Source organism: Dama dama, chromosome 20 (assembly GCF_033118175.1).
Source record: "Dama dama isolate Ldn47 chromosome 20, ASM3311817v1, whole genome shotgun sequence".
Lineage (NCBI taxonomy): Eukaryota > Metazoa > Chordata > Mammalia > Artiodactyla > Cervidae > Dama > Dama dama.
The window spans coordinates 16,336,939-16,349,633 of record NC_083700.1 but is presented as its reverse complement, the minus strand read 5'-3'; the positions used below and the strand labels follow the sequence as shown (position 1 = coordinate 16,349,633).

General features: G+C 42.1%; 1 protein-coding gene, 1 long non-coding RNA gene and 2 other non-coding genes across 9 annotated transcripts in view; 2 read left to right on the top strand and 2 right to left on the bottom strand.

Annotated features, from left to right (window-relative positions):
• Positions 1 to 7,258, bottom strand: part of LOC133040638 (GON-4-like protein) — an 86,435-nt gene extending 79,177 nt beyond the window's left edge. Inside the window, exons 1-2 of one of the 6 annotated variants that reach the window (XM_061120612.1) lie at positions 7,177 to 7,258; positions 4,625 to 5,146 (exon numbers count right to left, since the gene is read on the bottom strand). In XM_061120612.1, coding sequence (XP_060976595.1) covers positions 4,625 to 5,120 — 496 coding nt within the window. In that variant the 5' untranslated portion in view covers positions 5,121 to 5,146; positions 7,177 to 7,258. Of the gene's footprint in view, positions 1 to 4,624; positions 5,147 to 5,958; positions 6,169 to 6,847; positions 7,024 to 7,176 lie in introns of those variants that run through there. The other 5 variants (XM_061120611.1, XM_061120606.1, XM_061120608.1 and 2 more) reach the window with 5 other exon arrangements.
• Positions 7,259 to 7,932: 674 nt separating this feature from the next.
• LOC133041857 (small nucleolar RNA U2-19) lies at positions 7,933 to 8,012 on the top strand. Its single transcript, XR_009689413.1, has one exon. It is a non-coding gene; the product is annotated as a small nucleolar RNA U2-19 (small nucleolar RNA).
• A 147-nt stretch (positions 8,013 to 8,159) lies between these two features.
• Positions 8,160 to 8,231, top strand: LOC133041855 (small nucleolar RNA U2-30). The gene has a single exon (XR_009689412.1). It is a non-coding gene; the product is annotated as a small nucleolar RNA U2-30 (small nucleolar RNA).
• A 704-nt stretch (positions 8,232 to 8,935) lies between these two features.
• LOC133040645 (uncharacterized) lies at positions 8,936 to 10,373 on the bottom strand. Its single transcript, XR_009689019.1, has 2 exons — positions 10,004 to 10,373; positions 8,936 to 9,631 (listed from the first exon to the last, which is right to left on the bottom strand). It is a non-coding gene; the product is annotated as an uncharacterized LOC133040645 (long non-coding RNA).
• Positions 10,374 to 12,695: the final 2,322 nt, after the last annotated feature.

The following is a 12,695-nucleotide window of genomic DNA, read 5'->3' as shown; positions in this document are numbered from 1 at the left end:
TCACGCAATAGCAAAAGCAAACATTAAAATCTGATTTCATAGGGAAAAGAATATATCCAGGACTGTGTGTGCACAGATCTGTAGAATACACACAAGGCGCTGTTGAACAGTGATTGCTTCTGAGAAGACGACTTGGAAAATAAGAGGACGAAGTGAGAGGGTGCCTAACTCCTCCCTGTGCACTTTCTGGATTTAGGAACTTTTTCTCACGTTTGTGTACTACACAGTCAAAAAAAATTTTTTTTTTTTTTTTCAAAAAAAGATCAAGTTATTTGTTATTAATACTGAACTCCATTCAAAATAGATAGTACTTGTTTAGACTGCTATCCCATCAACATTGGCAGCTTCAACTGACATAAACAAGATTTTAAATGGGAGGACACTTCCCTCCAACAAAGAAAAAAAAAGCCTTTACTTTCAACTAAAGCATGACTCAATCCTTAATTCTATTTACTGTTAATCTTATTTCCTTTACTTCTGGAGTCGTGATTACTTCACAGTGTCAAAAAGGTTAAAAACTGTGGCTTTAACAGGGACTGTACAAGGAGTTGAATCCTAAATCCAACAAATCAAAAGTTCCTCTCAGGCAAATGTCTTGTAAGAGGGAGGAACTTCAATCAGTAACACAGTAGAGCTTTCTCATTAATCAGCAATCTTTAACAATTTTTAGAATTAATGTCTAATATTTAAAAACTGAACTGACACAAATGATTTTTTAAAACAAACATACCAGAACCTTTACATCTAACCAAAATACAAAAGTTCAGTTTGGTAGATAGAGCTTCCAATAATACTTTTTCCACCTCAAACATCTGGAATGACTCCAAAACTGCCCCTACAGTTAATCAGCTGCAACATACTCTACATAGAGGAAAAGTTCCTTTTCTCTGCATTACTTTTCTCCCTGATCCCATCACAGTGCTTCTCAATTTAACTCCCTTCTCACAGAACTCCTCAGGATCCCACTCTTCCTTTCCTCTCTCAATGTGCTAGATACCGAAGACCTTAGAAAGAGAAGTCAAGAAGGATAAGAGACAGAGAAGGAAAAGCCTTATTACAGAGCATGGCTCTAGCTCATTTACCGCCAGCCTAGAAACTTCAAATTAATATGAAAATAATTAGCTGAAAACTGTAAAAACCAACTAATTATAAGTTGAAATCTGCCTAAGTTAATCATTTTTGAAGGCAAAGAAAGGGGAAAAAAGACAAAGGAAAAATTAAATCAATTTTAAAAGAACAATTAAAATTCTAGAGAATAAACACCATTACCGGGAAAGGTCTAATCACTAGCACTTGCAGTCTAGAGACAATTTTAAAATATGTATCAATTGTAACACAATGCTGATACTTCCAAATAGCCTAGATGTTTTTCTGCTTTTTTCCCCTAGATGTTTTTTCTTTTTTTTTATTTTGATAATCAAAAAACCAAAATGTTAAATAAAGCAAAACAACAAAAAGATATGCACTAAATTATAACAGTAATTACTATGAGTAGTAAACTTATGGGTGATTATTTTCTTCTTTCAATTTTCCAATATTTTCCAAAATGTATATACATATATGAATTTACAATATCCCTTTTTTCTTCCTGCTTTTCATGTGACATGTCTATTTGGCAAAAAAAAGTTACTTCGGGGGAGAAAGGAGTCAGGAGTCCTAACGTACTTCTTTTATTGGCATTACTTGTATACATGGCTAATTGATATATTATATGGTGGGAGAATCAACTTTCATTTACCCAGCTTAAGGTAGTAGTGGTGGTAGTAAAAGTCACTCAGTCTTGTCTGACTCTTTGGGACCCCATGGACTGTAGCCCTCCAGGCTCCTCTGTCCATGGAATTCTCCAGGCAAGAATACTGGAGTGGGTAGCCATTCCCTTCTCCAAGGATATTCCTGATCCAGGGATTGAACCCAGGTCTCCCGCATTGCAGGCAGATTATTTACCATTTGAGCTACTAGGGAATTCCGACCCAGCTTAATGAGGAGTAGTATTAACAGTATTACAGATAAACTCTAAAAAATGTTTTACTGTACCTACACTTGAACATTTATAACTTACCATTAAAGACAACTCTAGAGATCTCCCTGGTGGGTCCAGTGGTTAAGAATCTGCCTTGCAATGCAGGAGATGTAGGCCCGATCCCTTGTAGGGGAACTAAGATTTCCACAGGCCACAGAGCAACTGAGCCTGTGTGCCACAGCTACTGAGACCTCACGACAAAGTTGCAGAGTCCATGCACCGCAACAAAATAGCCCGCATAATGCAAAAACTGTCCCACACGCCACAACTAAGACCCAACACAGCCAAACAAATAAATAAATACTAAAAGAAAATGCAACAAAATCTTAACAACTGTCAATTCGGGGTCATGAATACTCAGCAGTTGGCTATGTTGTTATACTAAAAAGTAAAAACTCTACCCTCCACTCTTCAACAGGTCAGACTTTAAACTCCTGCTTAATTTTACATTCCTCCTCTAGTGCTTTAATCCCACATCTTCCTCCATCTCTTCCTGCCTTCAGGTCACAAATACAACCAAGCCAAGGAAAATATTCAACAGTTTTGCTGCCCTCTGTCTATTTCCAATTCCACTCCACTGCACAAATTATCACTGGGACTTTCATCCTTCCCTCATTAATGCCATCATTCAATTTCCTTTTCCCAAAACTCCTAAATCTACTCTTAAAAATCATCAACCCTCAAATGAGGTATTTTCTTAGACTTCCCTGGTGGCTGAGTGGTAAAATTGGCCTGCCAATGCAGCAGACTCAGGTTCATAAAATTTTTTTTAAATGTAGTATTTTCTCATGCATCATTATATCTCCTTTGTCACTAAATTTAAATGAAGTATCTGTTTTTAAAACTCCCTACCCTCCTTGACTTTCACTACTGATACTTCTCCAGATTTCCCTTCTCTGTCATCTTCTTCCATGTTCCTTTCTATGAAGAACAACAATGAAAACTTCTCTAATCATACCTCTTACCAAACTTTAATCTCAGTTTTCCATTTTTCCTTGATGGCCCCAAAGTCATCTCACACTCCACATATTTAAAGCTAAACTCATTAAACCTTTCAAATACCTTTCCCAGGAAAGCATGCTTCACCATGCCCCAACCCAGATATCTTAAATGGTATCAGTCTCTGAGAAATATTAATTCTTCCTCTGTAATGTCTCTGTGCTTCCCTGGTAAAGAAACCCCTGCCAATGCAAAAGATGCAGGTTGGCTCTCTCGGCCAGGAAGATCCCCTGGAGAAGAAAATGGCAACCCACTCCAGTGTTCCTGCCTGGGAAATCCCATGGACAAAGCAGCCTGGCAGGCTATAGTCCATAGGGTCGCTAAGAGTTGAACACAACTTAGCAATTAAGTCACAACATGTCTAAGATATACCTTTCTTCTCTATCCTTACTGCCAACATCCTACAGCAATACTTTATAAGGTCTCAATAGCATAACAGCATGGCTCTGTGTAGTAATCTGGATCTATCATTTCTATCTGAAACCCTGCTTTCCTTCCTCACAAACACAGCACTTTCATGTATTTGTAGAAAATGCTATTCTACTTCCACTCCTTCACCCCAACCTATCAAATCTTCTCAATCCACTAAATGCCAATTTTAAAAATCCTAATTACTTGTACCACACTAGCACTTAACCACATATTGTCTTAAGCTGTTCCAAAGGAATTATGTGCTCGTGTCTTGTCTTCCCAACTAGACTAGAAGAGCTTTCTGAGATCAGAACCATGCCTTCTGCTTCTTGTATTTACTAACTGGATATAACCTTCAGGAAAAGTTTAAAGCATGAAAAGCAAAGCCTTCTGGGACTTCTCTGGTGGTCCTTTGGTTAAGAATCCACTCGCCAATGCAGGGGACATGGGTTTGACCCTTGGTCCAGGAAAACCCCACATACCACAGGGTAACTAAGCCCCTGTGGCAAAACTACTAAAGCCCATTCACCTAGAGCCCATGTTCTGCAACAAGAGAAGCCAAAGCAATGAGAAGTTTTTGCACCACAACAAAGAGTAGCCCCCTCTCACTGCAAATAGAGAAAGCCTGCTCGCAGAAACAAAGACCCAGTGCAGCCAAAAATTTAAAAAAAAAAAAGCCCTTCACAAGCCAAATACAATCTACCACTCAAGTGATCACCCATACCTCTTCTGCTTCCACTTCTGCCAGACTCTTCATGGCCTAAGATACTCCATGCCATCACTCTATCAAACCATACTCATCCTTCAAGTCCTAAGGGTTATGGCATTTCTGGAGAGCCTATCCAAATGGCAAAGTCAGTAATCTCTCAAGGTCCACTCCATAAATAGCCATCAAATCACAAAAGGACATACACAGTTCATCCCTCCAGAAATAATGAAAAGGCAAGAGAAAGGAAAGAAAAGAATAAGGAAGATGATCAAGGAAATGGGAGGGGAGAAGAAAGTTTCTACCCATTCATAATGTTCAGTGCTGACCCTTACAAAGATAAGGCTCCAATTCCAAACCCAACCAGCATCCCCTTTCAGAAATGCTATTTTGTAAAGGCACTGCAGGGAGTGCAATGACAAGTGCAAAGGCAATGACAAGCTTGTACTGACAAAGAAAATGTAACCTGAAGATTTTCCATGTCTTACCTCCTCCTTCCTTGACTTCTTCACCAGGCTCTTCTGAAAAAGGCTCCTTAGCAATAGGATGATCACCTCTGTCTTCTTGAGTAACTGACCCAGGTCTGAGTGTAATTTTCTTCCCTCTCCTTGAGCTAGTGGCCTGAAGTTTTCCTTTACCAATGTGTGTATTTACAGGCTGAGAAGACTCCAAGGAAGGTAGGGTGATTTCCTGAGAGATGGCCACATCCACAGCTTCCAGAACTGCAACATTTGTATTGTCGGTGAGCATCCTAGAGCTCAAAGATGGGTCCTCCATACCAAGCTGAATTCCTGCATCCTGCACGTCAAGGTCAGCTGCTCTGCCATGACTTGGACTCCAGGACAGGGACACTGACCCCAGGTCTTTAACTTGGTCAGATTCTGGTTTAACAGCTGACTGAAGGTCTAAGTCATCTTCCTCCTGGCTGCCCTGATGTTGTGGGGACTCTGTCAACGTAGTTCTTCTCTTCTTACAGGGCAACATTTTCCAAGTCCCACTTTTGTTCCATCCTGAAAGGATAAAGGCAAGTTCTTATCACCTTCTTATTAAAGGTAATAACATCTCCTCAAACATATTTTCACTTATTCATGTTCAATCATGAACACTGTATACTACACCAAATGCACAATCTCCCATTAGGTGGACAGTGAGAGACAGGTTAGAAAAGCAGAATTCGAATCCTAACTCTCTTACTGGTTAGTGTGTTATCCTGCCTGAGTGACCTCTCCAAACTTCGGTTTCCTCAACTGTAAAAAATATTTTTCTAAACTTATGGCGTTGTTATATGGATTAAATAGTAAGCAATTAATAAGTGTTAGTTATCATTATTACCATCAGGGAGGGAGAACAGCATGATGCTGAGAGTACACTGTGGAGTCAAACTACCAGCATTTGCTTCCCAAGTAGACTTCTCTCTAGTCTTGTGACTTTGTATGAATTATTTAGCTTGAATCTGTTTGTTTGCTTTACAGTGAAATAAAAGTTGCATCTATGAAATTAGACAGTAATTTATTAGATCAGTAAATGATTGCAATTGTTGGTTACATACACAGGTATTTCCATCAACAGAAACAATCCAAAAAAAAGCGTGGATATGTAAAACGGTGAAACTATACTAACAGAAATTCTGTACTGAAAACAAAAGTTGCATCTACAAAATTAGTAATATACTTTTTTTATCAAAAACTGTTTTCTATGAAAATTCTGGACTCTTGGCTTCAATTCAAATTATCATATTTTAATGGCAACACTATCCTAAAGTGGAGGTATCTTCTCATTTGTTCTTAGAAACTATTTGCAAACCTCTTTTTTTCATACTTACCACTTTTACCATTACTTCTTGTCTCTCACATCACCCTCCCCACAATGTGCTTTATGATGGAAAAGATTCTTTCAAGGAATTCTACTAATACTCAGCAATATCTGCCCTACTGCAGACACTCAATAACTGTTCCCCAAATGAATGGGTGTGTGAACTTCCTGTTTTGTGCATATTCTATGCAGGCTTGACCAAGAGCATTATATGGAAACTAACTGCACCTTTCTACCCAAAAAACCTTTATTCTCAGGTTTTTGAGCTAGGTCCAAGAATAGAATACACAGCCTTGTGATTGATACAGTGAGTTCTTCATCACTAATAATGTTCAAGTAAGGCCTGAACACCCATCTACCAGACACCAGGTGAAAACCTGGACTAGAGGATGGCAACATAAAGTACTTTCTAAGAGTCTGAACTATAAAGTTAGTTTTAAACCACTTTAATTCCCCAGCACAGGCCAAACCAACTTTTGTCCGTAACTTGATAATTAAACTTCAATAAACAAGTAAGGATTCCTCTGAAAAGGGAAAGCTGAGGGAGAATTAGGGTAGTGGCATTAGTTCAGGCAAGTCTTACATTTCAGATAAATTACTGAGGTCAAAAAAAAGGTGGGGTGGCGAGGGGGAATGAAAAAAAGAAATACAGCTACTATTCAAAGTCAGTAGCACGCAGGGATCAGCTCAGGAACAACAAATACAACAGAGGTTCCGCCCAATCTCTGGGAACTGCAATCAAACCAACAGCATGAATGAAGGCAAATCCGGAGGCAAACATGGAGCGGACCCCTCCTCTGGAAAAAGATTTCACAAAGGGGTCCTAACTGCTCTTTTCACCTCAACGCGGAACGCTGGCCCAAGTCTCCACTCCCAGATAGACACCTTCACTTCCCTACCTCTGTCAAGCAATCCTCACCAGCCCTAGACCAAACCGCCTCAGCCTGGACATCCTTCGTCCGAACGTACAGTTCCAAGCTGCCTGTTCCCGCCCCACCGCACTCGACCCAGTACCCTCACCAGCCAGCCGGATCCCGCGGAAACTCAGCTTCGGTATCACCGGAAGTCAGTCAACGGCAGCGACTGACGTGCTCGCCCCCGGGTCGCGGTACGCCGCGTCAGGGAGTCAAGGAGCATGCGCTAATCTCAGACGCCATTCTATTTCAGGGCACAATGAAGCCAAAAGGATAGTACTTCCGTTGTGGGCAAAAAAGTTTAAAGGAAATACCTGTCTGTCTCTGTCCACGGAGCAATCCTGCTCAAAGCAAAACTGGGTATTAAGGTTCAGTGGTTTAAGTTGACAGTCCTTCTCGCCGCAAAACACCTGGAATAGGGGACCCAAGAAAATGGAGAATTCATGAAATTTCAGAAAGAATTCTTGGGTTACAAATAGTACAGTTTCCTGAATAAAGCAAAAAGTAAGGAATTTCAGAAAAACATCTACTTCTGCTTCATTGATTACACCAAAGCCTTTGACTGTCTGGATCACAACAAACCGGAAAATTGTTAAAGAGATGCGGAATACCCGACCACCTTACCTGTCTCCTAACAAACCTGTATGCAGGTCAAGAAGCAACAGTTAGAACCAAACAAGGAACAACAGACTGATTCACAATTGGGAAAGCAGTACATCAAGGCTGTATATTGTTACCCTGCTTATTTAACTTATATGCAGAGTATGTCATGCTAAATGCCAGGCTGAATGAAGCACAAGCTACAATCAAGATTGCCAGGTGAAATATCAATAACCTCAGATATGCTGATGACACTATCCTAACGGCAGAAAGGGAAGAAGTACTAAAGTGCCAAAAAGCTTTTTTCTTCTTCTTTTTTTTTTTTTTTTTGAGGTTGGAATTGCCTTTATTGGGGCAAGTGTGGCAGGCTTGCTGTGGATAAGGAGCTTCTTGATGAAAGTGGAATAGGAGAGTGAAAAAACTGACTCAAAACTCAACATTCTTCTCTGAGATCTGCTCTTACTAAAGTGGATCAGTGATGAAAGTAGCCAAATCTGAGCATCAGACGACCACCCGGTGTACCTGATGCATGATCTCTGTAGTTCTGAGAAGCAAAATAATTTAAAACAAGGGGTGTGTGTGTTTGGGTGTGTGTGTGTTTGGGTGTGTGTGTATAAAGGTGACTGGATAATTAAGGGGCTTATTGATGGGTAAGTGAGGGTTGTGGGTGTACATGTATGAAAGGCTGATCAGTTCTGAGCAATGATGAAAAGTTTTTACTGCAGAACTTTATATAACTATGAAGGTTTCTACACTTGATCTGAGCTCAGAATTAAAAAAAAAAAAAAAAAGAAAAAGAAAAGAAAAAAAACTCAACATTCAAGAAACTAAAATCAAGGCATCCAGTCCCATCACTTCATGGAAAACAGATGGGAAAAAATGGAAACAGTGACAGAATTTTTCTTGGGCTCCAAAATTACTGTGGGCAGTAACTACAGTTATGAAATTAAAAGACTCTTGCTCCTTGGAAGAAAAGATATGACAAACCTAGACAGCATATTAAAAAGCGGAGACATTACTTTGCTGACAAAGATCCATATAGTCAAAGCTATGGCTTTTCCAGTAGCCATGTATGGATGTGAGAGTTGGACCATAAAGAAGGATAAGCGCTGAAGTATTGACGCTTTTGAATGGTGGCACTGGAGAAGACTCTTGAGAGTCCCTTGGACTACAAGGAGATCAAACCAGTCAGTCCCAAAAGAAATCAATCCTGAATATTCATTGGAAGAACTGATATGAACCTGATGCTCCAGTACTTTGGCCACCTGATGGGAAGAGCCGACACACTGGAAAAGACCCTGATGCTACAAAAGATTTGAGAGCATGAGGAGAAGGGGGCAACAGAGGATAAGATGGTTGGATGGCATCATTGACTCAATGGATATGAGTTTGAGCAAACTCTGGGAGATAATGAAGGACAGGGAAGCCAGAATGCTGTGGTCCGTGGGGTCGCAAAGAGTCGGACACAACTGATTGAACAACAATAAGTCTTTAATTCAACCCACAGTAATTATTAATATCTGTATAATACTCTGCTTATAAAATGCTTTCACTTATCACAGGTGATTATTTTCAATCATCACAATAAATTCTATGGGACAATGGCTATTATTATACCTCCTGGTTTAAACAAGACAAAATTTTGGCTCAGCTGTGTAGGTGATTTCACGAAGATGCACAACTATCAGATGGAATCAGATATCCTGACTCCAGGTTCTAATGTATTAATCCGGTTTCCAGGAAGGTGCCTGGAACACAGACAAAGGCCAATAAATTCAATACATGTGTTTTGAATGAATAACTCCTAAAACCATGTTCTTTCCTCTTTTCTAGAAGTACAGAATGTCAAAGCTGGAAAAATACATTCATGTCGCTCTTGTTACAGGTGAACCACCAACAAATACAACAAATTTGAATACTTTACTTGACCTGATCCTGTCTGTAAACAGAATTGAAGCGGGATGAAAGTATCCACAGCCAAAAATGGCGAACTTGATGTAATCATGGAGATAACCACCAATAGTGACTCTAACCGAGAATCATCCTAATTCTTTCAAATTCCAAGGAAGTCTCTAGAAGCTTCCAGTTTAGTTTCTGTCCTGTAGATCCGTTGGTTTGCTCTCTCTCCTGTGCGCTTTCTTTCGCCTAAGCAGTTCTCAGCACCTGAAACTTTCAACAATGATTAACTTTGGTACTCTTCATTAGTCTTTTTTTAAAAGCAGCTTCAGTTTACACATCACAGAATCCATCCATTTTACTTATACAATTCAATTATTTTCAGTTAATTTTCAGCGTTGTGCAACCGTCACCAGGTTTGGTCTTTAATCACAGCTTTTAAAGTTTAAAAACATTTCAATAATAACATTTAGTGGTCTCAGAAATGCATAACAATAATGCAATTGATATTTCAAATGCAGGAAATACAGAATTTTATTTTTGCAAAATCCTGCTTTCCCCTCGCCCAGAACATTCTGCTGCTATATTAAGCCTGGGGAATCCGAATTACAAGAGCTAGAGGATCTCATATGATAAAGTACATACACTTCTCCTTCATCAAGCCTTGAGGATTTCACCTTATAGACCCACAAGCCCTAAATAGGTGGGGTCTCATTCTCTCGAAATCTTGGCGATGGAAGGGATGCCCTCCCAGGGATCCTCCGGAAAAGGGCGGAGCTTGCCTTCCGGAACTTTTCGGACAGAGGCGGAGTCTTTTGCCTAAGGCCGTTCGGAGGAAGGAGGGGCCTACCTCCTTCATCAGGAGGATGAAGGACCAGGAGGATGCCTGGTCCTCCTGGCGTCAGGACCAGTCTGGCTGCACCTGCATCCTTAGCTCAGAGCATCCCTGGAGCATCTTAAGAGGCGACCGCAGCTGTCAACCAGGGACCAGACCGTCGCAGGAGGCATCCACCAGATACCTTCCCCCTCCCTAACCTAATACTCTGCAGCGGCGGCCTCCGTACCCACTGGAGGCCCCAGACTTGTCTGACCATTGCATAAGCATTTATAGCAATAGCCTCTGATTACGACATGGCTGAGATCACCAACATCCGACCTAGCTTTGGTAAGTAGAAATCTGGCAAACTAAGCCTGGGGTAGGTGAAACCGTTGCCAAGCCAAGGGAGCTCAGCGGCTGGGCAGAGCGTGCAGCCCAGATCAAGGCCTTCAAGTGCCAGTCCCTCTAGAATCGGGCCTGTGGTGGTGGGTAGAATCGGGCCCACGGTGGTGGTATCGCGGGCAGTGGACAGCGTCCGAACCTGAGCCATGGGCTGCAGGACCTGAGCAGGCCGGAGTCACACCGAGGGTGGGGACGTCCAGGATGCGAAAACCTTGGACGGTGCACAGTCAGTGCCGCTGGAGGTGGGAAACAGAGAGCCTGCGAAGGACGTGAGTCCCTCCTTCGGGGGGAGGAGAGGTGAGGCAGGCCGAGCCCTCCCCCTTGGGGCACGCAGGGCGGTGCCCCTTCCTCCCCCTCCCACTGCTCAGGGCTGCGGGGGAGGGGGGTGGCAAGGGGGATGGGGCATCAAGATGGCAGCTTGGAGACCGTGGGCTGTGTGGCAGGCAGCCAGGGGAGGCGGCGGCCTCTGGGGAAAGAGGGGTGCGGGGGTGGAGAGCAAAAAGGAAGCCACTCCTGAGGCCGGTCAGCTGGATGCTGGGGCTGGGAGGAAACGTGAGCCCTGCCGTGTCTGTTCTGCATCGTAATGGTGGGGTCCGTCCGATGCTACCAAATGGCGCTTGGCGCTGCTGGGCTGGGGGATGACGTGATGTCTATTTCTGGGCCTCCTGGCAGCGCCTAGGCTCTTCTTCTCAGGCCTTTGTTCCCTGTTTCCCTAGGCTGGCTTTTCAAAAAGGGGGACTCACCCGCGCTGGTGCTGGCGGGGGCCCGATCCGGGCCGGAGGGGGAGGGGCGCAAGAGGCCGAGCCCGGGGGAGGCCGCTTTGTGTACCAGAGAAAGCATTACGTCATCTCGAGCGGCTGGTCCCAGACCCAACCCTACAGGCTCCAAGATCAGTTACACTCCCTGGAGCAGAGAGTGGGGTGGAAAATAGGGAAGCAGATGCGAAAGAAAAGCTCGAGATGCAAGTTTTTCCTCTGGGGGATTCCTCCAAAATGTGCTGAGATAGCAAACTTCCTGTGCTGTTTTCCTGGCCCCCAAAGAAAAATGAATTGCCCTGCTTCTGCCTCAAGTCCTATCCCAGTTTGGATGGGAGAAGCGGGTGAGAGAGGGTTCTTTCATTTCCCTTAAGAGATTCTATGTCTCAGATAATCCAGAAGGTCTGAGCATCCAGACTCCAGTGTTTAAGGTGGGACCACAATCCAACTAGGAAATGGCTTTTCTTTTTCCTTAGAGAATGCTCTAAAACATGCCTGGCAGAAGAATACAAAAAAACAGGAATTTTTGTTTTTATCAGAAATAGAGAACTTCCTATGTGTCATGACCAGGGCAGATGAAATTATATTACCCTTTCTGTGATTTGGACCTTGCACTGACAGTATAAGTCAGCATTAGCCTAGGTATACTCCAAGCTTGGTTTTTTTTGTTTGTTTTTTTTTAGCTTGTTTTGACCTAAACAACTAAGTTATTTTTACTCAGACTCATCAAGTGAGGTCTCCTATTGCCCATCAATAGGTTTTGAAGGTCAAATAGAATTTTACATTTATCCCTGTTATATGTAATCATATTGACCTCATCCTGTTTTCAATCTGCAGAAGCTGGAATTTTTAAAAAAATTTTATTGAGGTATAGTTGACTTAGTGTTTTGTTAGTTTCTTATGTACAGCAAATTAAATGAAATATATACACGTATATATATATAATTTTTCATTATGGTTTCTTGTTCTTCTTCATCTATCACCAAGTCATGTCCTACTCTTTGTGATCCCATGGACTGCAGCATGCCAAGCTTCCCTGTCCTATCTCCTGGAGTCTGCTCAAATTCATGTACATTAAGCCAGTGATGGCATCTAACCATCTCATCCTCTGCCTCCCTCTTCTCCTTTTGCCTTCCAACTTTCCCAGCATCAGGGTCTTTTCCAATGAGTGGGCTCTTCACATTAGGTGGCCAAAATATTGGAGCTTCAGCTTTATAATCAGTCCTTTCAATGAATATTCAGGGTTGATTTCTTTCAGGATTGACTAGTTTGATCTTGTAGTCCAAGGGACCCTCAGGAATCTTCTCCAGCACCAAAACTTGAAAACATCAATTCTTCAGTGCTCAGCCTTCTATATGGTCTC